This window comes from Apodemus sylvaticus, chromosome 13 (genome assembly GCF_947179515.1).
Source record: "Apodemus sylvaticus chromosome 13, mApoSyl1.1, whole genome shotgun sequence".
Classification (NCBI taxonomy): domain Eukaryota; kingdom Metazoa; phylum Chordata; class Mammalia; order Rodentia; family Muridae; genus Apodemus; species Apodemus sylvaticus.
The window spans coordinates 36,255,865-36,283,115 of NC_067484.1; the positions used below are offsets into that span (position 1 = coordinate 36,255,865).

The following is a 27,251-nucleotide window of genomic DNA, read 5'->3' on the forward strand; positions in this document are numbered from 1 at the left end:
CAGTTTTGCTCTATGTGGTAATTTATGGCACCCTGGGAATTCTCATTCCACCCAGCACTAATGACATCATTCTGAGGGACTTCTTCGGCTAGAGCCCAAGAAAATGAAGTTGGCCAGTCTCCCTCTTGCTCCTCATCTTTGTTCTACAGTTTCGCTGCTTCCTGCACCCAAGCTTGGAACCAGGAACAGTGGTATAGTTATGTCCTCACGTTCAGTGGAAGGAACCACCTTGCCCAAGGCCACCCTGGTAGTGGCAGAGCTTTGTGGGTCCCCAGTCCTAGGATCTTAATTCCCCATCAGAGCTAGGAAGCTGTTATAGAAATGGGGCATAGTGAGTCTTGCCTGGAGACTGGGGGAGTCTTGCAGGTAGGGGCAGCCACGTGAGTCCTCATAGCTTTCTAGAGCCACAGTCCACAAAGCCCTGGCTCAGACCCACTAACAACTTCTGACTTTTATTTTTTGTTTTTTATTCTTAGCTCTGTTCTAAAAATTACAAACACGCTTATGCTCCTCTCCCCGAGTCCCCGATTGAGTTACTCAGCTGCTGCTCTGACTGTAAGGTTTCAGCCTGGAACAGATTTAGTGCAGCCAAAAGGCCATCACGAGATGTGTATTTCAGACGAACTTCCTGAAGAAAGGATGAACAGCTGGGCCTGGGATGGGAAAGCATGCCTCCGAAGGGACCATGTGATAGCTTGATATTCTGCCAGCACGGACCAGGGACTCAAGGGTTACTGCCTGGGGTGCGTGGCCTAATCTAGAAGCTGTTTGGTCTGTGCTCCCAACCTAGAACCTGGGGGCCTGAGGGGCCAGGCGCTTCAGGGGTTGCAGACAGCGGAGAAGCAGAGCCCTGGTTTATTTGTGCGTAGACATATGGCTTTGCCTGACACTTTCTGGGTGATCGGTTTTCTCTGCAAAATGGAGATTAGAACCACGCTCCCCTCACAGTGTGAGCTCCTCGTTGCTAGTGACAGCTTTCCAGTTCCTCTCAAGACCGTCTTTCACCCTAGGTGTCCCCTTGGCCCGAGGTTTACTTTCTTAGTCCTTTGCTCAGCTCCTGAAGTTTAAGCATCAGCTGCTGACCACTCTAGGCGGCCTGCAATCTTGTTCTTTTTCCTATCCCAGCTTCCTCTGTCTTCCCCCCAAGTCTCTCTCAAGCTCAGAGACACACCCTTGGCTGGTTCTTTTGTCTAGCTCGACTCTTCACAAAGGGTCAAGTTCTAGGATGGTAGGGAATATGGTAGTCTTGGTGTGCTTGAATGGCCAGCGTCCAACACAAAGCCAGATGCGGTACAGCCTGTGATGGGAAGGGAAGAAAGGAAGTGGCCTGGGGACTGGTCCTCATCATTGTCTCTGAAATGGTGGCAGCATAATAAGTATAGCAAGTAGTCAGACACTGGTTTCTAAGCACCTGCAGTCCCCCGCACATGTCCAACAAGAACTCTTTGGCTTGGGTCCTGTCTGTTATCCTATCTGTCAGGGGAGGATCAACTTGCCCTTAAGAAGCCATAGTTGGTAAGTGTGGTCTTTGTGAGTCAACAGCTCTGGAGCCCAAGCTCTTAACTACAGCAGCCACTACCTCTCCCCAAGGGAGCAAAGAGAACAAATCTTAGGATCCCATGGGAAATCCAAGCTGCTTGTCATTGCTGTAGTGATGACTGCCCCATTGAGCCCTGGGATATCCAGTCTCTACCCTGGGTAAGCCTCAAGGGGCTGGGACCCTGCTAGCCATGATGGGGAGGAGCTTGAGTCTTTGATTGAAGTGGCAGGTATCATTCAACAATCTGTCTTCTGCCCAGGTCACAGCTCAGTGAGCTGCAGAGCCGGGACTGGGTCTTCAGGCAAGGCCCTTCCCATGGCCTGCTTATCAAATTCTGTGGCTCTTGGACTTGACAACCTGTTTACCGAATATTCCAGAAATGTGGAATGGATCTCTTGGGCTACGGGGCTGGTAGCTGCGGTTTGTCGGGGTAGGCAGCTGGGTCCCCCACAGTGACTAACCCTCTCCTCTCCCCCTCTTTGTTTCTTTCATCCAGATTGACAGTGAGAATGAAGCTCTCTTGGCTGCGCTTACCAAGACCCTGGATGACATCCCCGAAGACGACGTGGGGCTGGCTGCCTTCCCGGGGTTGGATGAAGGCAGCACACCATCCTGCACCCCAGCATCACCTGCTCCCTTATCTGCACCCCCCAGCCCCGCCCTGGAGAGGCTCCTGTCCCCAGTATCTGAAGTGGATGAACTTTCACTGGTGAGGACTATGGCCTGGGGCTGATGTCAGACTGTAGACCTGTGAGGACTGAGCTGTCAGTTTTAGCTCAGTCAGGGTCCTGAGCATCAGGACATGGTTTCTGCAGAGAACGTGGGGTGTGAGGCCTCCCTGGACCTTATCCTTTCTACTGGGCCATGTGGCATTAGACTTCATTCTATTTCTCTTTTAAACCTTAAAACTACATACAAACATTTTCACAAAGATAGCACACATAGGATAAAAACCCAAGCAGGAACTGGAAACGTGGACAGTTAAAAGCAAAACCTTCCGAACCCTCTCACAATTGCCTTTTTCTTCCCCAGAGGTAACCATGGTTACTGATCTGTTACATGACTTCCCTCTTCACCTCTTTTTTTTAAAAAAAAAAAAAAAAACCAAAACTACAAAAACAGCAGAGCCTGCATTATAGCCTGTTCTGCACCTTGCTTCCTCACTGAGATGTGCGTGTGTCCTGGAAACTCTTCAGATGGGTATGTGGAGTTCTGTCTCCTTGTTGGCTGTATAGGACTTCCAGAAGTATGTCCCATCCTTTAACCATTCCCCTCCTGATGGGCACCCATTGTCACCTGCCCCATTGTCACACATGGCACTACAGCCATTGGTGGCCCCATGTATGCAGATCCAAATTCTAGAAATAGAATCTCTGGGTCTGTGGATATGTGACTTCCGATTTAAATAGATCCTTCTAGGTTATGCTTCAAAGACATGGGACCAGTATTCACACTAACACATACGTGTTAAATGTATGAGTGCTTGGAGAGGCTGTGAAGAAATGAGAGGAGAGGATACCGGCTTTGACTGCCCTTAAAAGAGTCTGGACCTCCCAAGTTACTGAAAACACTTGCCCTGGCCTCTACTTGAGGACAAAAGCCCAGGCACATGGATACCACCAGGGGTTCCTTCCTTTCTTTTGTAGCTTCTGGGGGTTTAGAGCTGGTCAGAACTGGGAGGGCCCTTACATCCAGGAAAGACCCTGGTGAGCATCATGTTCTGCTCTGGGGAAACGAAGGCCTAGGGCATGAGTCTCATAAGTTGGTATGACAACCAAGTTAGATCACATGTGTACTGACTTGTGTTCTAGGGCCCTGTGGCTTCTCTTCTGCTGCCTTTGAGGTCCTGGAGCATTGAGGGGGCCATTTACCAAGTGTCTACTGTGTCCCTGCCCAGATTATGTTTCGTGTCATCACGTGGGCTCCCTCCCATGGGGTCCTGCATCCTTCCAGACTGGAAGAGGTCTCTTAGATTGGAACCCCGGTTCCACTCGTGAGAGCTTGTGGGTCCTTGGGCACACACCTTCTCTTAGCCTCTCTCTGACTCAGCCTTCTGATGCATGAGATAAGAAGGCCCAGGGCAAAGGCTGCTGGGAGGATTACAGTGGGTGATATCTGGGAAGCACTGAGAACCTTGCCCAGCACACAGGCCCACCTAGGATGCCCTGGCTGACTCAGCCCTGACAAGGCCATCAGAAGAAAGAATTCTCAGTGCCTTCTGCACCAGGCTGCGGCAGGAGACCTTGTCAAGGGAAAGAGCAGCCCCTGCTGGTCAAAGGCTGTCTTAGTCCTGAGCCTTCAGTTCTGCCTACACTTGCCTGCGTGTTTTCCAGCACTGTGTTAAACTTATGGGCAGTAGGACTCAATGTCAAGTCTCCCAGCATATCGATAGTTCTAGAGAGACCCGAAGAAGCCATGCAGACCGTAGGCCTTGTCTTGGATTCCAGAGGGCTGGCCTGTGGATTTGGAGAACCTGTGAACCTCTACAGGTCTATACAAATCCTGAGGTCAGGGGTGTCTGTTGAACTCTCAGAGGAGTTTTATTTTTTAAAGACTCAGATCCAATGAGGGTTTTTTTTGGGGGGGGGGTCTCCTTCCTGCCCTGATCTTGTGTCAGTGCAGAGAAGGAAATAGATCGTCCAGGGTGTGACCTGAAATGGGGCTGAGGTAGACTAGATCCCCCTAGCCCAGGATCCAAAGTCACAAAGTGGTGCTCGCTCATGAGTGTGTGTGTGTGTGTGTGTGTCCAGGGGTCCTGAGTCACTCAGACTATGGGGTGTGGCCTTTCTCTAGCTGGGCCTTCTTCAGTGCTCTCTGTTGGGGTGCCGGGAATGCGTGTCCCCCCAGGAAACACTCCATGCCATAGAACCTCTCACCTTGTTCTGGCTGCGGTGGAGCCTAAGATAGTTTTCTTCAGTCTCTTTGCTCTCAGGGTAGATGAAATGTGCCCTTGCCAGCGGGGACCTGGAGCTGGGGAGCTTCGGCAATCTTTTTTTTTTTTAAGTTATCTGATGGCTTGTGGGGGGGGGGGTAGCTCGATAGGTGAAATATTTGCTTTTCTGGCACATTATGAAGCCCATAAAACTGGGTATGGAGGTGCTTCCCTGAACTCTCAGCACCTGAGAGGGAGAGACAGGAAGGTCAGGTATTCAAATCATCCTTGTCTACATAGTTTGAGGATAGCCTGGACTACATGTGGTCCGACCTCCCTCAAGGTCCCCATACACACAAAAATAGTTGAAGAAAAGACAAACTAAAGGTTAGCATTCTTTTACTTGTATGCAAACAGCTGAGCGGGTTGAAGGTAGCATATACCTTAGATATATTCTTGCACAATAATATATTCTTATGATTAAAACCCACTTCATGAAGGCTCACAGGAAAATAGTGGCAGTTGCATCTAGGAAGGAGAAAGGACCTTGAGAAGGAAGGAGACTTGCTTTTGGGTTTTTTTTTTCTAGACAGAGTTTCCCTGTGTCATAGCCCTGGCTGTCCTCTGAAGACCAGGCTAGCCTCAAACTTACAGAGATCCACCTGCCTTTGCCTCTTGAGTGCTGGGATTAAAGGCATGGACCACCACTGCCTGGCCAGGAGACTTGCTTTTAATTGCCTACCTTTTAGAATTTCAGGCACACATACACCCATGTGCACATTAGCATTTGTGAATACTATGTACTTAATTAAAGAAGTACATTCTTAAATGTAGTGGACAGAGGGGAAGTCAGCTGGATCCCATATCAAGCATCCTTTTTGTTTTATAGCCTCTCCATCGGTACATCTATGTATGTATACACATGTGCCTATGACAGGCATGTGGAGTTAACTAACTGTAACAGTTGACTAATCAGACATCACACAGACTTGTTCCCTTGGGTCACTGACTGCACTAACAATGAGGTGATAGTAGTTGGGAGTTTGATAGACCGCTATGTGTTTTCTGGCCAGGGTATGGTCAGCGGGCATGTGGTGCCCTGTGTCTCTGACTGTGCCTGGCCCTAGTCTTTTCCCCTCTGCCTCTTCCCAGCTGCAGAAGCTCCTCCTGGCCACATCCTCCCCAACGGCAAGCTCTGATGCGCTGAAGGACGGGGCCACCTGGTCCCAGGCCAGCCTCAGTTCCAGAAGTCAGCGGCCTTGTGTCAAGGTATTTCTGCATCTGCCCACAGATGACCTGGGTGTGGCAGATTCAGTCTACATCAGTCACTCTCTTTTCCTCACAGCTCTGGCTGAGGCCAGAATCCTAGGCACTGCTCCTTGAAGCAGCATCATTTGAGACTCTAAAAGAAGAGCTCTGTACTTCCCAACACTTGAGTGTTTTGAGCTGTGAGATATTGACACAGATCTTGACATGTATTAGAGCAGAGACAGGAAGATGTAGCCTCCTTTGGGGCTCATGAATGGGGAACAGATGGGAACATCTGGCTGTGGAGGCCACAGTCCAGATCATACTAGAGCTTCAGAGTTTCTGAGGACCCTGTGGCCACTTTAGAACCTTGCACACAAAAGGTGATACCCTGTCCTGGCTGGGCCAGAGGAAGCTTTGGTGGACATCTAGAAGGATCTACAGTGGCTCCAAGGCTGGGAGCCCTGGAGAAGTCTGGCTATCTGTTTCCTTCCTGACCAACTCAGTTTGCCAGGTACCAGCCCTGCTGGAGTCTAGGGATGAAGTGAAGAAATAGGCCATTCCCACAATCCTGAAAGAGATGCTGGATCTTCTGGCTACTAGAGTAGGCTTGGGGAGAAGTGTTGTTCCCTTCCCTGCTCACTCTGGTGTATTTCCATTTCCAGGTGGATGGCACCCAGGACAAGAAGACCCCCACGCCACGGTCTCAGAGCCGGCCGTGTACGGAACTGCATAAGCACCTCACTTCGGTGCTGCCCTGCCCCAGAGTGAAAGCCTGCTCCCCAACCCCCCACCCAAGTCCTCAGCTCCTTTCCAAGGAGGATGAGGAGGTGGGGGAGGATTGCCCAAGCCCCTGGGCAGCTCCAGTCTCTCCTCAAGACTCCCTAGCACAGGACACAGCCAGCCCCGACAGTGCCCAGGCTCCTGAGGAGGATGTGAGGGCTGTGGTACAGCTCATTCGCTACATGCATACCTACTGTCTGCCTCAGAGGAAGCTGCCCCAACGGGCCCCAGAGCCAATCCCCCAGTCCTGCAGCAGCCCCTCCAGGCAGTCCCCACCCCGATCCCGGCATCCCCCCAAAGCCTTCTGGACTGAGTTCTCCATCCTAAGGGAACTTCTGGCCCAAGATATCCTCTGTGATGTTAGCAAGCCCTACCGCCTGGCCATACCTGTCTATGCTTCCCTCACACCCCAGTCCAGACCCAGGCCCCCCAAAGACAGTCAGGCCTCCCCTGCCCACGCTGCCATGGCAGAAGAGGTGAGAATCACTGCTTCCCCCAAGGGCACCGGGCCTAGACCCAGCCTTCGTCCTTTGAGGCTGGAGGTGAAACGGGACGTCAACAGGCCTGCAAGGCAAAAGCGGGAGGAAGATGATGATGATGAAGAGGAGGAAGAGGAAGAAGAGGAGGAAGAAGAAAAAGAGGAAGAGGAAGAGGAATGGGGCAGGAAGAGACCAGGTCGTGGCCTGCCATGGACCAAACTAGGGAGGAAGGTGGACAGCTCTGTGTGCCCCGTGAGGCGCTCCAGGAGACTGAATCCAGAGCTCGGCCCTTGGCTAACATTCACCGATGAGCCCCTAGGTGCTCTGCCCTCGATGTGCCTGGCTACCGAGACCCACAACCTGGAGGAAGACCTGGGCAGCCTCACAGACAGTAGTCAAGGCCAGCAGCTTCCCCAGGGATCCCAGATCCCCTCCCTGGAAAGCCCCTGTGAGAGCGGGTGCGGGGACACAGATGAAGACCTAGGCTGCCCCCAGCCCCCTTGCAGAGGTAATCTGTGGTCCACCTGAAAGTGTGGGGTGGGCATAGCATCCCCACTGGGATCTGGGAGCACTCAGTCTTGTCTGCTGAATGAGGGTTGGATCTGGTTGTCTACTGCCCTTTCTGTACAATGGGCCATTTGTCAGACCTTCAGGAAAACATCTAGTCATCTTCAAGATTTTCATCGTGCATCTCAAATCACTGCTTAATGAACAGAGAACAAGAGGCCTTATCCATGCTTGGATAAGGGCAAGGGGCAGTAAAAAAATAAAGCTAGGCACGGTGATAAACAGTACTTAGAAGGCAGAGATAGGAGGATAGAATTTGAAGGCAGCCTGGGCTACATAGGCAGACCTGTTTCATATAACCAACAGAGATGGAGGCCCAAGGTTCAGAGCTTTTTAGTAAAGAACACATCACCAGAACCATCTAGAATCACAGTTTGGGTCTGGAGGAGCCTTAGCCTCTCAGTGCATAGCTACTGTGCTGCACTGTTTGGCTAGCAGGGGTTGCCTGGCCCATCTGCTATTTCTGCAAAGTGGGAAGATCAGCTGGCTGGGACCCAGCAATGCAAGGCAGATTTGAATTGCACTTGATTCTCCCCTTAGATGGCCAAGGCCGTATGTCACCTTAAAGGGCATCTGTCCTTGGTGCCCCCAGAAATGTGAGGGCTCCCCAAAGGGGAGAGTGTTTATAATGGTGTGTATGGGGAATCTTATTTTCTTTCTTGTCTTTTCAGACTCCCCCAGGTGCCTCATGCTGGCCTTGTCACAAAGGTAGATTTTTAGAAATTATTGGTCTATTATACCATGAGCTTTTGTCTTAGATGTGTGCATTTGGGTGGGAGGTTATCAGCCCCTGAGCCTGGCCCCATCCTCAGCACCTGCCTTTGTTGTCACCTTGAGCCCTCAGGATCCAGACTCCTTTCAAAGGAGTTTTAAAGGGGAACCTCTGTGAGCTGAGGAGAAAGCTGTGAGCAAATGGAGAGTCAAGCCATTTCATAAGCTGGCATCCCTAAGACTCTAAAGAGTGTTCTTTGGGATGGGGACTGGGAGCCTATGATGCTGGGGGACTAGAAGAAAGTTCCTTCCCTCTCTGGGCCTCAGTTGTTCCATCTATAAAGCAAGGAGTCTACATCAAACTTTGCCTGTACCTTCCAAAACCTGCAACTTGAGTTTCTTTAATGGCCAGGATGGGGCCCCTCAGGATGTTCTCTCGAGGCCTCTTTCCATGGCAGACCCAGGGTCTATCACAGTACCTTTTACTCCCCTCAAAAGTCTGGGCCTGTGGAAGCCTCCCACTGACCAGCCTCTTTCCTTTCTGTCCTCCCTGCCTCTACCAGCAACCCTCTTGGCAAGAAGAGCTTTGAGGAGTCCTTGACAGTGGAGCTGTGTGGCACAGCAGGTAAGCTAGTGGGGTACCTGCAGGGAGCTTGCATGGCCTTGGTAGGAGAGCATCTCCTCATGAACTGACCACTGCCTCCTGAACTGCTCTAGCATTAAGGTGTACAGGGAGCATGCTAGGAGGAGGGTCAAGGCCTGGGGCCAGCCCTTCGCCTGCCGAGGGGGTACTGAGGGCTCTGGAGGAAACCACAGTCTGCTGAGACTAAACTTTCAGGAGAATGGTTAGCCCTGTGCTCATTTCTGCTCATTAAAGCAGAAGGTCAGTTTGGCCTGGTCAAATGGTAGAGTGCCCAGGACAGTGCCTGAGTAGTGTTGAAGGACCAACGGGCATTGGGAAACAAAGAAGGGTGTACTTAGTTGAAGATTTGGTATGATAGAGATACAAAAGAATGAAAGTACAGGGTACATCCGAGTTACTGGTCCGCTGGTCCTGCTAAAAGTGTGAAGGGAGAGAAGTAGGGAGAAAGGAATAGCAGTCCCCAAAGGGCCAAGGCATAGAGGTGCCCGGCACCATCCTATAGGCTTTGCAAGTAAGAGAGAAAGAAGTGGGTAGTTTTAGCAAGTTCCTGTGGTGTGCTAGGAAGACCAGAAGACAAAGGCAGATCGAATAGGTTCAGAGATACTGAATGGTTGGTTTTACCAATGGCACTACCTCCTCTGTTCAGGGGTACCCCTGAGGCAGGGCTCTTTAAATAGTTGGCAGTAAAGCAGGAACAGATATCTCTGACCTGGGCACATTAGCTGCCATTACCAAGTCCCGAAGGGATACCCATTGGCTCTCATCTCATGCCAGCTCCTAAGAACAGGCGGGTCCCTGGGCTACATACAGGCTTAGGCAGCAACATGGTGACCAGTTAGCAGTGCCTACCCTCCACCTATAGGGATGTCATGCCATGCAGCCACTTCTGTGTCCTTGCAAACAGAACTCTTAATGTTCTCCATGAAAGCCTGCGTTTCCCTCACCTATTTTTCCTCTTGCCTGGGTAGGACTCACGCCACCCACCACACCTCCATACAAGCCCATAGAGGAGGACCCCTTCAAACAGGACACCAAGCACAGCCCAGGCCACGACACAGCTCCCAGCCTCCCCTCCCCTGAGGCTCTTCAGCTCCCAACCACCCCAGGGGCTTCCCACAAGCTGCCCAAGAGGCACCCGGAACGAAGCGAGCTCCTGTCTCATCTGCAGCACGCCACAACCCAGCCAGGCTCACAGGCTGGCCAGAAGCGCCCCTTCTCCTGCTCCTTTGGAGACCACGACTACTGCCAGGTGCTCAGGCCAGAGGCTGCCCTGCAGAGGAAGGTGCTGCGGTCCTGGGAGCCAATCGGGGTCCACCTTGACGACTTGGCCCAGCAGGGTGCCACTTTGCCCGTGGAAACAAAGACCCCTAGGAGGGAGGTGGACCAGAACTGTGACCCTACCCCCAAGGACAGCATGCAGCTGAGAGACCATGAGATCCGTGCCAGCCTCACAAAGCACTTTGGGCTGCTGGAGACTGCTCTGGAGGATGAAGACCTGGCTTCGTGTAAAAGCCCAGAGTATGACACCGTATTTGAGGACAGCAGCAGCAGCAGTGGTGAGAGCAGCTTCCTGCTAGAGGAGGAGGAAGAGGAGGAGGAGGGAGGGGAAGAAGACGATGAAGGAGAGGACTCAGGGGTCAGCCCTCCCTGCTCTGACCACTGCCCCTACCAGAGCCCACCTAGTAAGGCCAGTCGGCAGCTCTGTCCCCGCAGCCGCTCCAGTTCTGGCTCCTCATCCTGCAGCTCCTGGTCACCAGCCACCCGGAAGAACTTCAGGTATCCTTGGCGGTCCTGGGGGAGAGGGATATCTGAGCGCCCATTAGGTACCAGAAGGGAGGAGCCCTAGGAATTTGCTTTGAGAGTTGGGTTATATCACTGCTCGCAGCCCAGCATGGATCTGAAGGCATGAGATGGGTTCCCCAAGAAATGGACTATCTGAAGCAAATGATGCCCAGCAGGGACTGTTAGAAAGAAAGAAACTCCACCTTGTGCCCCCCCCCCCCCCAGGCATTTTAGCCTAATGAACGTGGTGGCCCTTGTTTTCTGCTGTCAATGGATAGAATTTTTTGTTTTAGTCAAACAAACAGACCCACATAGTTGAAAAGCAACAAGATGTTAAAAGATCATCATTGGGGTTTTGATCTATGTTCTGGAAAACACCCAGATTAAAAGCAATACCGAGCTTTACTCCTGGGCTTGGTCCTGCATTGTTTGATGCTGTGTACAGCAGCCCAGTGGGAAGATGGTGCATCATGAGCCAGTTTGAGCATCCCATCTTTGTGCCCTGGACCCGGAAAGGGGTTTCTATTGGTAGGATAAAATACCATGGGGGAAAAAAACAAAACAAAAACAAAAACAAAACAAACAAACAAAAAATCAACAGTGTGCAGAGGAAAAGAGTTATTTCATCTTACAAGAGGTCACACTATCCCGAGGGAAGACAGGGCAGGGATTCAAGGCAGGAACCTGGAGGCAGATTTGGGGGAGAGCAGCCTCTGCTTTCTCTCACCACGGCAGGTGATGGGACTAGCTTTGTCCTGGAGAGACTCCAGAAAGATTTGCAAGGGGTGGGGGCGGGTGGGTGGGTGAAGGTGGCCCTACCCTAAGTGTGAGGTTACTTGAGTGGCCACTAGATGGAACTCTTCAGCCTTGAATGGAGCCATGGAGTTGTCTGGGAATCTTGGTCAGGGATAGGCTGTGGGTGTGGATAATTTGCATTTCTAACAAGTTCTCAAAGCATCCTGAGAGGAGAATTCAGATCCTAGAGATACCTTAGACTTAGACAAATTCAGACAGCTCAGCTGTCTCTCAAGGCTTCCCTGCTGGTCCTTTTATAATTTCCAAGGAGTTTGCCACTAAGACATCTTATTGCCTTCAAAGTTTCCCCAGTGCTGAGCCCATCCCCCACTGCCAGCACTAGAGTTCCTGGGCACTTCCTTTCCCACCTAGCCCATAGATTTGAACAGGGTCTGTATCCCAGGGCCCTAAAAGTTGAGACCTTCCCTGAGACTATAGATTCCCTATTTTTCTCTTCTCAGATGTAGGCCCAGGGTAGGCCTGGCCGTTTCTGTCCACTGGGCAGAGTAGCTTGGTTATGCCAGTCCCTGCTGGACTGCCTACAGAGCTGTGTATCTGACAAGCCTGGAAACCCATCCCTCAGCCTTCTCTATATCTCCTTTCTTCCTGTTGGCCGCCAGCAGACAGTGCACTGAGACCAGCTGAACAATGCCAACCCAGCTCCAAGAATTCCTGTCTCAGCAATCGGGAAGGGAAGGCTCGCCAACTCTGGTCTCAGTGAATGATAACTCTTGGCTGAATAATAGCACAGGAAAGTTAGCAACTCATGAGCCCTCTCGCCTTCTATTATGGTACCCAGGCTTCCCAGATGCAGTTGGAGAACATGTTACTTTTTCTGTTTTGTTTTCGTTTTTCCAAGACAGGCTATCTCTGTGTAGCCCTGGCCATCCTGGGACTTGCTCCGTAAACCAGAGGGAGGCGTAGAAGAAATACGGCTTTAAGTTCAGTCCATGGAACTCAAAAGTCCATGTTCTTCTAGTCTCTCTATATATTTTAAAGACTCATCTGGGGAAGGGTAGGCCCTGGGGAGGGCTGCAGCCCCTTGAGGACAAGAGTCGCTGATGGATTATATAATGGGCGTGGCTGTTCCAAGTTGCAGTGTGAGCAGTATGGCTTTAGAGTAGACCTGATTCCAGTTCTAGCTTCTCCCATTTCTAGTTTTGGTCAAATCTTAGCTGGAACCCAAGCTACAGACTTTCTTTTGGAAAATGGGAATATATAAAACCTCCTGGATATTTCTCTCACCTAATCAATAATGCAAAGAAGTGAAAGCTTTCTACCCCGAACAGTGGAGAAGGGCAAGACCTGGACGGACGGTCAGGACAAGAATTAATATAGGCTGCTTCTCAGGGATCTCAGCCTGGGAACCCCAGAGGGCACCAGGCCAGTGTTCTGTCCCAAACAGTCAGGGCTGGGTTTCTGCAGGATGAGATTAAGCACTGTGCCTTGCTTGTTCATTGACAGACGTGAGAGCAGAGGGCCCTGTTCAGACGGAACCCCAAGCGCCCGGCAGGCCAGGAAGCGGCGGGAAAAAGCCATCGTAAGTGATCTGGGGGTCCCTGGACCTAGGAAAAATGGGGGTAAGCCAGGGGCATCGGGAATGCTAAGCCACCAGCCTTCACCCCCTGCCTGAGGACTAATAAGCTGTAGGCTGCATGAAGGACACACGTATATCTTATTTCACAGTAACATAAGTAGCCAAAAGCCATTAAAGGTAGCACCATAGGAAGCCCAGCATTTGACTGGCTGTGACCTGCAGTAGGTAGCCACTTAGGACTCAGCCTCAAGGACTCCAAAAGAATCATGACAGAAGATGATGGGCCTTGAGCAACTTGGCTGGTCAGTTCACCTGGCTGGCCTTCTGGCTGCTCTTGGGCAAGAGCCTATTTGCCCTGAGCCTCAGTTTGTCTGTACACAGGAGATTGTGCCTTGTGCTTCATAAGAGGTCCCTCAACAAACCCATTCTGTCCTCTCCACCCACCCCAAGGATCTTCCCAGAGCCTGTCATTAGATCCTGAGGTTGCCCACAAAGCCAGCCAGTTATGCCATAGCCCTAGAAAGAAGAGAGGGAAAGTATAACAGACACACAAAAGGACAAATGGCCTCACTGGTTGCCATGCTTGGGAAGTGGGTATATGGGTGGGGCATGCAAACCCCAGAGGTGCACAGCCATGTACAATGAGTATTTAAAACTGTGAGTAAAACCAGGCATGGTGACACACACCTTTAATCCCAGGACTTGGGAGGCAGAAGCAGGTGCATTTCTGTCAGTTCAAAGCAGCCTGGTCTACATAGTGGGTTCCAGGCTAGCTGAGGCTACATAGTGAGACCCCATCTCAAACCAAACCAAACCACAGGTGAACATAGTCTTCTTGGGTTAGGTGGTTTGACAAATCTGGCTTAATCCTAGACTTCAGGTGATAGCAGTATAAAGACAAATTAAGTCCCAATTCCTGTGGTTGAGGCAGAAAGAAGAGGAAGACAGCAGACTCATAAACAAAGGGAAATTGATGAGCTTGAGAATTGATATAAACTCCTTGAGATTGACAGACCTGACTAGAATTTGGACCATTGGAGTAATGTCTTTACATTGGTGACTTAGGAGAGGTACTATAAGGAACTTAGGGATAAAGGAGCAACCAAAAGTATACAGGGTCCAAGAGCTCAGGTGTTGGAGGCAGGGGTTAGAAATACAGGGATTTACCAGGAGAACGGGAGAAAGGGCTTTCTCTATTGACCTGGAAAGACCCCAGCATGCAAAGCAGACTCTATGACTGTATATGAGGTCAGGACTGGCCTTGGGCTTTCTTTCCTACCATCTGTGGTTGGTGGATTGGCTATGTGGACAGTTGTTGGCTGTGCCTGTGCCTAGAGACAGCCTGTCTGGGCCACACACTGCCTCAACCCACTAGAGCACAGATATCCAGGCAACGGTCCCAAGTCCATCAAATCACGAATCTCAAAAGAGAGGCAGGAGGTTGCAGCCTAGCCTCCCTGATCGGTTTCTCTCCCCGTCTGATCTGCCCACCAGCTGCTAGCCTAGAACCAAACTCTCTTGAGGGTGACCTGTAGGGCACGGTGTCTGTGTCATGGCTTTATTCAAGCTTTCCTTGGTAAACTCAAATAAAATGGCGGCTCCTATGACCCTAATACCTGTTTCATTATCTTTCCTCCTGGTGTACTCTGACCCCTACAAACCACCCAGTCCCCAGTGTATTCTCAGCAGCTCATCAAAACAGCGATGATCAGAGCATGCTGGTTTCTGCTGGTATAGCTCCTCTCTGCCCAGCCTCTGCTCAGTCCCTCCATGCAGGAGCTGCCCCTCAGGGCTGCTTCTCCTGTACTCTGTGGTCCCTGCCCCAACAAGGACAGGTCCTTGGGTATAGAGATTGTCACTGTCCTATCTCGGACTCTAATAGTATTACTGCTCAGCCAGGCCTAGACAGAGATTCCATGAGAGTAATAACGGGGGTCCCTCTCTGTTCCCCTTCCTGAGCAGGGCGAAGGCCGTGTGGTATATATTCGCAATCTCTCCAGTGACATGAGTTCTCGGGAACTAAAGAAGCGCTTCGAGGTGTTTGGTGAGATAGTAGAGTGCCAGGTGCTGACGAGAAGTAAAAGGTGAGCCAGGGTCAGCCATTACAAATGGGAGAGGGGGAGGGGGAGGAGCCAGGAGCTGGGAGGGACACAGGCTGGAGAAGAACCGTGGTCATTATAAAACTGACGACAGCGCCATGCCGTGCTGGCACGGCGTGACCCGTGCGCATGTGCTGCCATGTGACCCAGCGCGCACAGGTCAGTGCTTTCTGTCACCTAAACACGTGACACTTTTAAAACCCATCCACCCTTACTCTTCTTATTCTGCGGGAGCTCAGACAAGTTAACAGGGAAGAGCTGGAGCCCATGTAGGCTTCAAAGCCTTTGTTCAAACAGCCATGCAGGCCAGGAAGTATCCTTTGACAGCTTGAAGATAAACTTGTTTGGAGACCTCACTGTAGCAATGTGACTCCATGTTACTCACAGCCCTCCTCCCCCCTTCTTCTGCAGCACATCCTGGGCCTGAAATTTGCTAAGTAGTCCTGTCTTGTCCTCATTCACCTAGGGGAGCCAGTTCCTAATCTGTAAGGAAATCTTGAAACAAAAAATGAAAACAAAAACAAAAGCAAAAAACCCACTGAATTGCCTATGAACATTCAATATAGACATCACAGATAGCTTTGTTGATTTAAAAGGAGTTCCAAATTATCTGCTATCATACCTGCAAAGTAAGTTATTAGGATTTTAAATTCTGGTTTAACCGCAATAATCATAGTAAAAATCTTTAGCTAGAAAGTAGCATCTTGTCTGTCATTCCTTACCTCATGTCCATTTAGATGGCCACTGCTCTAGTTTGATCCATTGCTATCATAAACACCATGATCAAAAGCAACCTGGGGAGGAAAGGGTTTATTTCGGCTTACAGCTTAGTCATTCACGAAGGGAAGGCAGGACAGGGACTCAAGGCAGGAGCTGAAGCAGAGGCCATGGATGAACACGGCTCCCTACCTTACCCCCCATGGCTTGCTCAGTCTGCTTTCTTATACAATTCAGGATGGCCAGCCCAGGGATGGCACTTCCCACAATGGCCTGGGTCCACCCATATCAATCATTGATCAAGAAAATGTCCCACAGGCTTACCCTACAGGCAGGCCGCTATGATGGAAGCAGTTCCTCAATAGAGGATCCCTCTTCCCACAGGACTCTAACTTGTGCCAAGTTGACCAAAACTAACTAGCATAGCTACTGTTAAAATAGAAATAAAGAAGTACTGGTAAAGATGTGGGGAAGATGGAACCCAATTAGGGCGAAGAGGGATATAAAATGGCACACCACTGGTACAGAAGACATTAGAACAGTTTCTTAAAACAAGTGTAGGACTATTGTGCAATCTAGCAACTCTATTTTTGGGTATATAGTATATATTCTAAAGAACTGCAAACAGGATTGCAGAGAGGGACCGGCCACCCATGTTCATAGCTCACAACAGCAGAGGTGAGAATAATCCAAATAGACAATACATACTTCACAGATGAATCTCCATTAAAGACAGTGTGCTAAGGGACAAGTCACAAGCTAATGGGCTAGTCACAACTGATGTTCACACTTCTGTCATGTACCTAGAAACAGAAGGTGAAATCATTGTTGCTGGAGGCCCACAGATAAAATGGAGACACTGTCTGATGGCTATAGGTATGCTTTTTAGAGGATGGACTACTTTCTGAAGCTCAGACAAAGAAAGGCAGTGCACACCTGCAATCCCAGCACTTGGAAGATGGAAGAATTTGAGGACTGGGAATTTGAGGACAGCTTGTGTGACACAGCAAGCTCAAGTCTAGCCTGGGCTACATAGTAACATCTGTCCCAGAAAGACAAAACAAACTGAACATTTTTCTTTTTTTTTATTTGATATATTTTTTATTTATATTTCAAATGATTTCCCCTTTTCAGGCCCCCCCACTCCCCGAAAGTCCCATAAGTCCCCTTCCCTCCCCCTGTTCTCCCAACCACCCCTTCCCACTTCCCTGTTCTGGTTTTGCCCTATACTGCTACACTGAGTCTTTCCAGAACCAGGGGCCACTCCTCCATTCTTCTTGTACCTCATTTGATGTGTGGATTATGTCTTGGGTATTCCAATTTTCTAGGCTAATATCTTATTAGTGAGTGCATACCATGATTAATCTTTTGAGACTGGGTTACCTCACTTAGTATGATATTCTCCAACTCCATCCATTTGTCTAAGAATTTCATGAATTCATTGTTTCTAATGGTTGAATAGTACTCCATTGTGTAAATATACCACATTTTTTGCATCCACTCTTCTGTTGAGGGATACCTGAGGGATACTTCTTTCCAGCTTCTGGCTATTATAAATAGGGCTGCTATGAACATAGTGGAACATGTATCCTTATTACATGCTGGGGCTCTGGGTATATGCCCAGGAGTGGTATAGCAGGATCCTCCGGAAGTGACGTGCCCAGTTTTCTGAGAAACTGCCAGACTGATTTCCAGAGTGGTTGTACCAGTTTGCAACCCCACCAGCAGTGGAGGAGTGTTTCTCTTTCTCCACACCCTCTCCAACACCTGCTGTCTCCTGAATTTTTAATCTTAGCCATTATAGCAAAAATACATAACATGACAGTTACCTTTTTTTAAACTATATAGTTGAGTAGTGTTAAGTAGATAGACATTGTGTCTCTAGAAAAATGTTCAGCAATGGCAGCCAAGCAGAAGCTGTCTTTGAAGAGTCTAGAACAGCGGTTCTCCACCTGTGGGTTGCTACCCCTTGGGGTCAAATGACGTTTCACAGGGGTCACACATCAGATATCCCCCATATTAGATATTTGATTATGACTTACAACAGCAGCAAAGTTGCAGCTATGAAGTAGAAACAAAAATAATGTTATGATTGCGAGTCACCATAACCTGAGGAACTGTATCAAAGGGTTGCAGGACTGCTGGTCTAGAGAATGGCAGAGTGAGACAGATGGAGAGGAAACATAGCAGAACCAGGGGAGTGATGATGGAGAGAGGGGAGTGTTAAGAGCATTTCGCTTCATGATCAGGGGTCTTGTCGGTCCCTGCTGAGCCCCACGCCATTGGGTAGAGCCTGGAACTCCACAGAGCTTATTTTTCCTGAGCGAGGTAGAGATGACAACACCCCCCTCCCAGGGTCGGCTGAATGTGATGCAATGCATGCATGATGTTCAGCAACTGTCAGACATCCAGGAGTTCAGCTGCTCCTGCTGTCTTCACGGTGCAGAGGTTGGCCTATCAAATCTCATTATCTCATTATGAAGAGAAGCGGGCACGTGACATGGTTCCCTGCCCTTTATCCTATGATGCGTATTCTTATAACATCCACCAGGCTGGCCTAGAACATCCTCCCTTATCCTATCCTCTCCCTCCAGAAGCCAGAAGCATGGCTTTATTACCTTCCGGTGTTCGGAGCACGCTGCCCTGTCCGTGAGGAACGGCGCCACCCTGAGAAAGCGCAACGAGCCCTCCTTCCACCTGAGCTATGGAGGGCTCCGGCACTTCCGCTGGCCCAGATACACTGACTATGGTAAGAGAGCAGAGTCTATCTATATTGTAATGAGTCCCAGAGTATTAGGGACCATGACTGTGACTTCCTTTAATGCCACATAGACTCAAGGCCCCTTGACCATGGCCCCTTGTTAAGCCCCTGCCCATTGGTATTCCCCAGCTGCTTTTTCTGTGGCTGACATCTTGCTGTTTCTTCTGGCCTGTGGTCCTGTGAGTAGCTCACACAGTCACCTTCCTATTCTCATAGGAAGGTACAGTCTGTTCTCTCAGCCACCCAGCGGCACCCTGGCTGTCCTGCCTCTTTACCTGCACTCCGTGGTAACCCTCGACAGGCAGCAGCTTCGCCCTTAATAGAGGGCAGCGTGGACAGACACAGAGCCTGTATCATTTGTGCACAGCTTGGTGGAAGACAAAGAAACATGACACAGGGACAAATGATTTGTAGAGGAGAGCCCATGGTAGCCTTTGTGATGCAGGTAGTCCATTGTGAGACTTAGTTTCCCCATCTGCATGAGATAGATCCATTAGCATTTTCTAATGTGACTGACTAGCATTACTAGTTGGTGGGAAGGCATTCAGAAAATACATTTCTAGGATGTTGGCTGGAGAGGAGTTGTAGGGACCCATCACTCTACAACAGGAACATGGAAGCCATGAGGTCTTGTCAACATGGAAGAAATGTCACAGCAGAATGGCCATTGGCACTGTGGTAGTGCCCAATCCTACACTGTGACGCCCTGACCATCCTACTTCCACGAGGCCTAATGCCCTGGCCATCCCAGTTCCTTGAGGCCTGATGCCCTGGCCATCCCAGTTTTTTGAGGCCCACCCTCAGTGGTAGATTTGCTGGTTCCGACTGAGTTTCTCACCACCTCACCTCTCACTGGCCCACAGATCCCACATCTGAAGAGTCCCTTCCCTCATCTGGGAAAAGCAAGTACGAAGCCATGGATTTTGACAGCTTACTGAAAGAGGCCCAGCAGAGCCTGCATTGATATCAGCCTTAACCTTCGAGGAATACCTCAATACCTCAGACAAGGCCCTTCCAATATGTTTACGTTTTCAAAGAAATGAGTATATGAGGAGGAGAGCGAGCGAGCGTGAGAGAACACACAGGAGAGAGAGACTTGAATCTGCTGTCGTTTCCTTTTAAAAACAAATCAATGTTTACATTGAACAAAGCTGCTTCCGTCCGTCCGTGAGTTTCCATGCTGTTGATGTTCCACTGCCACGTTAGTGTCATCCTCGCTTCCAGCGGATCGTCCTGGGTGCACCTCCAAAGTGCTGTCAGTCATCCTCTGCCCCTCCCACCTGACTGACTCCCCTTCTGTAGACTTGAGCTGTGTTCACATAACATCTTCTGTCTGTAGCGTGTGATGATGAAATTGTTACTTGTGAATAGAATCAGGATTAGAAACTCATTTTTAATTGAAGAAAAAAGTATATCCTTAAAAAAACAAAAAAACAAAAACAAATGTATTTATGGCTCAGATCTACTGTGCCTGGGATTATCGTATTGCTTCCTTGATTGTTTAACTATGCACTGTCATGAAGTGTTTGCTACTGAGCTGCATTGCTGCTCCCCTGGCCATGGAGTCCTGGAGGTGCCAGGTGACCACTAGGTCCCCAAGAAAAAGGGGCTTGCAGTCACGGGTTATGAAGAAGAGAGAGAGGTGTCCAGGTGTCTTCTACCAAGTCCTGGTGTCTTTTATTTTGAGTGAGTTCCACTCAAGTTACAATGAGAATCCCTTTTCCCTGCCTACCCACACTTGGAGGGTGCCTGTCTTTTGTGCTCAGAGCCTTGAGTGCCTGTGAGGAAGGCGGAATAAGCTGTGTCAGACCCATTCCTCCGGGAAAGAGGATAGTGCCCTGAGAGGTGAAATGTCCTGCCCGAGGTCCCCTGGCCAGGGAGCAGGCAGAACAGGACCCTCGCCAAGCCTCCTGACTCCTGGCCCCAGCCTGCTGCAATAGTTAACATCAAGATGCAAAAGTCAGAGGCTGGAGGAGTGGAATTAGCTAAATTGAGCAATAGGCTAGAAGCCTAATCGCTCATTTGAGAACTGGGCCACCAGTTGACTTACCAGCATTAAGGCAAATTCAAGCTTCAGCAGAGACTCGCGTGTCCCTGAACTTTGATCCTCAGTGTCTTGTGACTTATCCTGCCTGCAGAGACCCCTCAAGGCTCTGAGACAGCTGCAAGTGGTGCACAGACTTCACCTCGGGAGCAGGGAGGTCAACTGGCAGCCCACCCTGGATCCTGAGGTGTCCTTGCCTGCCCCTCCTCTGTAAAGTTAGAGGTGCCGAGTGAGGGGTTGTACAGGCTAGGTGTGGACATGACACTCCCAAGGAGCATTCACAGTGAGCTGACTACTGTCAAAGCCATATCCAGTGTGACATTCTCTGGCTTCCAGGGCCCTTCACGAGGGTGAACCAGCTAAGCGGAGTATCAACTCTAATGCTTCATATAGATCAGTTCCTCCTTAGTCTTGTGACATTTTCTTTCTTTCTCCCCCTCCCCCTTCCCACCCAATGTTCTGCCAAATAAGAAAGTTTGAAAGTAAATGACTCATTAGACTATCCAAGCTAAATTAATCAGCTGCTAATGCCAGGCTTATTCCTTTGAGAATTGGTGGTTAATTTTTTTTTTTTTTTAAGATTATCAAATACCTCTGTAGAGAAAGTAAGCCATGATCTTGTGCTTGGTGTTGAGAAAAGTCTTCACCCACAGATAAGGCTCTAGCAGAAATAGGGAAACAGAGTATCTGGGTGTCAAATCCGTTGACCTTCCTAAACCTCAGGTTCCCTTTCTGTGATACGGATTGAGGAGGAAATTAGACAGCAGAAGTCTTAGCTGCTGCCCAGGGAGTATATAGTCACCTTCATGTCTTCCCCACATCCTTGGCCAATGCAAACATAATTAATTGATCATAACACTAATTTCTTTGAGCCTGGTTGTGCTGTTAGAATACACAACTGCTCTGGGCAGGCATTACTAATTAGTTGATGTTTAATTGATTTGACATCCTGTTCTAATCTTTGGAAGGCTATCACTGTAGAGCCATATGCTAGCTGGTTTTTATGCTGGCAATCACTGTTATAACGTGATCCATGAAAAAAAAAATGTCCCTGAAGCCATTACTTGGTAGAGGACTCCCAAAACTATTACAAAACAAAATAGTATAGAAAGGAGAGGGCAGAATAACACATGGGAACATAACTGGAGAAGGTGTAGCTTCTAAGGATAGATCCAAAAAGGGACTTTTCACAGCACAGATACAATCATTCTGAATTTTATAATTGGTCATTGCCTAGCATATAGTAGGCACATGGAAGATAGGTATGGAGTAGAACAGTTCTTCAATTATATCCACCCAAACCGCGCCTCTAATTGCAGGGGAAAGCCAGTGTTCACTGAAATCATCCAAAGGGAAAGGGAACTAGATTTAATCTGGAGAGCCATTTGAATTCTGACCCCAACAAGTACTTCTTTTGTGGTTTTATGAGTCCCTTCTTGCCGGGCCTCCGAATGTAGTTGTTGTCCAGAGAGACATGGGCTCTTACCATTTGCCTCCACAGTTACACTGAACCCAATGATGGTTTCTGGAGTGAAAGACAAATACTCTAATAAACACTAAGTCTTTCTCTCCCCAGCCAGGGTGAACTGGAGCTGACCAGTCAGTCCACTCTCTGGCACTCAAAGTCACTTAGATGTTGTTCTTGAGCAGAGCAGAGCCCCGAGCCTACCAGAGCTCACTGGTGGAAGCTGATGTCAACCATGGGTTTCTAGTATTCTCCACTTACCCTCTCATAAAAATGGACTACCAGCTCTGTAGATGATCCCAACCCCCATCTCTGGAAGATCCATTCGGTGCTGCATATAATTTACAAAGGAGACTGTCAGGCCCTCCAAGACCAGGAATCTGTCTTGGTCTCTTTCCCATCAAATCAATGAGTAACCCAGAGGGAGCAGTTGCCATTAGCAACCTTCTCATTGTAGCTGTCGTAATGTGTCTCAATGATGTTTATGTGTGATTGCCGTATAGCATCCTATGGACAGCCACCCGGGGAGGGCAGGCTCTGTGTCATATCTCTGCTGTGCTGGTATTTTCTAGAAATGTCCGATCCAATCACTAAGAGGAATTCTTCCATCTCCTTCCTCAGTCACTACAAGGCTGAATCAGTCCTCTCTCTCAGGGGACTCTGTTACCGAGGGAAAATGCATCAAATAGGGGCTGTACCCTCCATCTCCTGGACATCACTCATGGCCCCAACTAGAAAGATGCTTTGAGTCAGAAAGTACCCATCCTACACCTGTGTCTCTCTATTGATCTTTTAGAATCTGGTGAGCAGCAAGGCTGCAGGGGGTGGGAGGACTGCTTTGAGCCAGCTACAAAGACTTAGTCCTTATGTCCTAATATGGGAAGACATACAGTAAGATGTCCTTTGTGATCTCAAGCGCTACAGGTCAGCATTTGGGGGAAGATGTGATGTGCCTGCCCTGGCCACTGTGCAAGTGGTAAATGGAGAGGAAAGTGCAGGCAATCTGTTCTTTTTTGCGTGGTCAGCTCTCTCCAGGGTCTGTCCTGGCCCTCAAGAGTTCAGTTCACCTTTCAGCTGAGCCTGCTGCTGCAGAGGCAAGAGCACCTCTCTGTGAACCAGAGTCACCCTTAGAGGGTGTGTTGATGTAATTCACTGAGGTCAAAACTATTTTTCTTAATGTTTGCTCTTCAGTGGTTGTGATCATCTTGAGAAAGCCATATTCCAGTGTCACGTGTGACACTAGAAAGGGATTGGGTGTGTGATAATAAATAGAGTGAACCTGTTGGTGTCATTAGCCAAAGAAAAGGGATCCCTTCACCCTGCTCACTGGGGTAGAAGGAAACTAGTCCTTATGTGCAATATGTTGACACTGCCCTCCAATTCCCTGAGGGCTTTGTACACAGATGAGCTCCAGGGCTGTTTGGAGCTTCTGGGGATACAGGGTAAGAGCAGGGAGAGCTTGGGAGAGAAACTTCCATGCACAGAGATGGCCTTGGCCTAGAACAGAGGGGAGTGTGGGCCGGGTGCCGCTCCCGGGTGCCGCTGACTCTAGCTGCGGAACACAGGGAAGCAGTTAGGCAGACGCTTTGCACTAGTCGAAAGCACTTTCAGAAATCTGACATTTCAGCCTTGCTCCACGCTCTCCTCTGGTAAATCTGTGTATCCTTTATCTGGGTGAGGTGCCATCCTGAAGGCTGGGTTAGGGGGACAGCGTGAAAAAGAAAACGGAGGCCTCTTTCAAGATAGTAGCCACAAGAGAGCTCACAGATAGTCCGTCCTTGCTTGACTTCCTTCCTGGAAGCTCAAGAAACAGAACGATGGGTTTATAATCTTGGTATCCACTTTTATAAAAACTAAAGAACAGCCTAGCCAATTGCAATGCTTTGCGGAGCAATCTTCCCTTTACGTTTCTTATTTACTGTGTGATCTTAGGCCCCTGTTCCTTGAGCAAGTGAGGCAGTCCAATGATAATGGAGCTAGGGAGCCCAGAATTGTACTTACTCTCTGGCTAGACCAGCATGTGTATAAGGGTAGGGTACTCTCTTCAAGGTCATCAACCTCCAATAGGAAGAGATCCACACAGTAGTCCTGGCTGAGGTGCCTTCTACGAAGAGGCAAGCTCCCCAGGACAGATCCAAGCCATAGTTACTTGTGGGATGGTAAAGAATTAACCTTCATTGCCTCGTTGACAACCTCCAGGCTCCAGGTAGCCACGTCATCAACCCCACCGAACAGCTTTTAATCTGAATGTTGTGACCACTTGGCCGTCTCTTGCTTGCTTGCGGATAGATACTACTAGCAATACACTTGTTTTCTCCAAATAGCTCAACTTAGACAGTTTTCACACATTGCTTTCAAATGATTTTAAGACACATGGGGCAGCAGGAGGCATGGATCACACTGCATATGTTTAGGGCACCTTTTGGTTTTTTTTGTTTTGTTTTGAATCTTTAATGATATAGCAGCAGTGACCAAGCCTTTGGGATTTGGGGAGACAGATTTTTTTTCTTCACAAAGCCATTTCATCAGAATGCCTTGACTATTGGAAGGAGTATGGAATCCATATGCCCAAATGGAGGGGCTTGCAACATATGGTTTCTAGGCGGTCAGTCTCCACAACAGCTCCTCCGAAAGGTATTCATGTGGCTATAACCCCTCTGTGCCATATTTTTATTTCATCAAAGGATTCTCCAAGGAAGCCTTAACAAGCCTCCTTTCTCCCTTTGCTGGCCTTGGGCAGTGTCCTTGTGAAGGGTCTTGGTCAGCACTTTGCCTTATCAATGTGTGGTCGCCTACCCAGTGGCCAAAGACTGGTGTCCACCAGATACCAAGATAGAAGGCAAAATAAGTTCCTTTGGTCAGCCACCACGCCAGCCAACATTAACTTGGCAGTGAGATACAGCAACACAAGTGAGCTGTCTTATGTGTTCAGTACCAATTCAGAAAATCATCAGCTGCCTAGCTGCTTATGCAGTCCAGGAAATGCACTAGTTATCCTGTGGAAGAGGGGATGGGTTGAACCCCGCACCCACGTGTCCGGAGGGGTTTACTGTAACTGCAATACTGGCAGCCTAGCTTGCCAACCTTGTTAAGTGAACCTCTTCTAGTGGCCCACATGGTACCTTGGGGACAAGTGAAGAACTTATGTATGAGGATTGGGGGGGAAAAGGGGGCCCTGGCCATGACCTTTGATGTGGTCCACTGAATAGCCAAACCAGTTTGTTTGTTTGTTTGTTTGTTTGTTTGTTTGTATTTGAAATTTTTTGTTCTTTTTTTTTTCGTATTTCGTATTTTCGAATCTCGTCCAATGTTTTTGTGTTAGGAATAATAAGTCATAAACTATTCCCACCTTGGTTTCTGAAGGGGGTGTTTTGATTCCAGTTGAAACAGGTTGGAAGTCTCAAGGGGGCATGGTCCCAGGAGTACATGAGACAGGACAGTTGAGCAGGTAGGGTTCCCGGTGGTTGCTGAGAAAGATGACCATCCGGAAGTCCAACTCCACGCAAGTGACTCCAGAGGTTCACGCCTGCTCCCTGTCCCCTGTGTCCTTTGAGCACTGGCCTGAAGCATGTGCTTTTGTTAGAAGCAGCTGCTGAGGTGGAAACCAAGTCTACCCAGCTCCCCAACCCCTAGGTTTCAAGAGATGCTGTCTGTAGCTAGCCTTAACGGACTGGGCAAGGTGGTCTCTGTGCTCCCTTCCAACAGTTCCAAATCTTGGACTCAAAACCCTTTTCTCTTAGTGTGACCATGCAGCCTAGAGACTTTTGAGCAATAGGGAGCCGGGGCTTTCCTTGGCTCTACGACAGGGTCAAACCAGGGAATGGCTAAACTTGAGAGGTTTGGTCATACCCAGGGTACTACTGTAGGGGGCATTATGTATTACGGAGCTCAACAAGGTAACTGTAGCCCGGGGCGCGTGAATGTAAGGCTGTGTTTGTGTGTGTGCATGTGTGTGTGCGTGTGTGCGTGTGCGTGTGTTACATTGATGCATTTCTTGAGAAAGGTGCAAGAATTTCACCTATACAGAGGGACACACATCTGCTTTATTATTTATAATAGAAGCTAAATTTTAATTTTTTAAAGGACACTGCTAATGATTGAAAAAAATCGAGTTTTTAGTTTTGCTATTTTTTTTAATTGGTAGAAGATTTTTATATATTTTTTCCATTTCGTTGGGTTGTGTCCTTATTTATATAAATACTATATCCGTGAAAGGCGAGGAAGAAGACTTCTTTGCTCTTAATTATTGTGGTTGTCATTGTCCCTATTTTATTTCTGGCGTGATTTATCCGTCTTACCTTCTAAATGAGAAACTGTTTTCCTGTATTTGTACATTGTCAGATTCTATAGTTTCGTAGATAATTTAACCAAATTGCTCTATGTATTATTATTCTGTGAGTATAAAGTTCTATTTTAACGTCTGTAAATACTTCAGAACTCGCTTCTTTTCTCAGCTCCCGCTGGGGAGCAATTGTTTACATCACAAAAAACTGTAGAATCTCTATGCTCATGTACTGTAAATAGTGAAGTGATCTGCTTATAAATAAACCGAACAAATACACTATGGAAATTAAAAAAATACCACCCACAGCCCTGCCCAGAGGTGTCTTTCTTTATTGGTCCGATTGTGAATTCGTTTTGTGTATGAGAGGGAGGCGCTCTGTTCACTCAATGAGGGAATCCATATCCAGTCTTGCTTCAGAAAGTCTTGGCCAATGTATGGTTTGGGTTTGTTCGGTTTTTATCTGTCCAGTATTGGGAATTGAACCCAAGGTCTTGCACAGTAGAACCATAGAGTTATACACCAGCACTTCTGTTCAAAGCTGAGGATGGGAAACAACAGAAACAAATCTCATCTTGAGACGGAGCCTCACTAAATTGCCCAGTCTAGTTCAGAACTCAGTATGTAGCTCAAGTTGGCCTCAGCTTACAAGCCTCCTGCCTCAGCTCTGTGACTAGTAGAAGTATTGTCACACACAACCATGCCTGGGGCCTCAACCAGCTTCTTTCTCAACTTCATCAACTATAGTGACAAAAGCCAAATCCAGCAGAGCCGACCCTGTGCCCTCCAGTACACAGTACAGTCATATCTCTTCCAATTGCCACTTAACCATGCTTAAGTTAAGGGGCATGTCTCTGCTTGGAACAAGAGTGCCCTTGGTGTCATATGTAACAGAGCAGAGAACACAGCTCAGGATTAAAAGACCA

At 48.8% G+C, this 27,251-nt stretch overlaps 1 protein-coding gene across 1 annotated transcript in view; it reads left to right on the forward strand.

Annotated features, from left to right (window-relative positions):
• Ppargc1b (PPARG coactivator 1 beta) overlaps positions 1 to 21,154 on the forward strand; it is a 104,910-nt gene extending 83,756 nt beyond the window's left edge. Inside the window, exons 3-12 of the mRNA XM_052155629.1 lie at positions 2,037 to 2,249; positions 5,565 to 5,681; positions 6,326 to 7,430; positions 8,161 to 8,197; positions 8,764 to 8,825; positions 9,812 to 10,619; positions 12,885 to 12,960; positions 14,920 to 15,041; positions 18,368 to 18,522; positions 19,398 to 21,154. Of these exons, the coding sequence (XP_052011589.1) occupies positions 2,037 to 2,249; positions 5,565 to 5,681; positions 6,326 to 7,430; positions 8,161 to 8,197; positions 8,764 to 8,825; positions 9,812 to 10,619; positions 12,885 to 12,960; positions 14,920 to 15,041; positions 18,368 to 18,522; positions 19,398 to 19,498 (2,796 nt within the window). The 3' untranslated portion in view covers positions 19,499 to 21,154. The remainder of the gene's footprint in view (positions 1 to 2,036; positions 2,250 to 5,564; positions 5,682 to 6,325; positions 7,431 to 8,160; positions 8,198 to 8,763; positions 8,826 to 9,811; positions 10,620 to 12,884; positions 12,961 to 14,919; positions 15,042 to 18,367; positions 18,523 to 19,397) is intronic.
• The last annotated feature ends 6,097 nt before the right edge of the window (positions 21,155 to 27,251 follow it).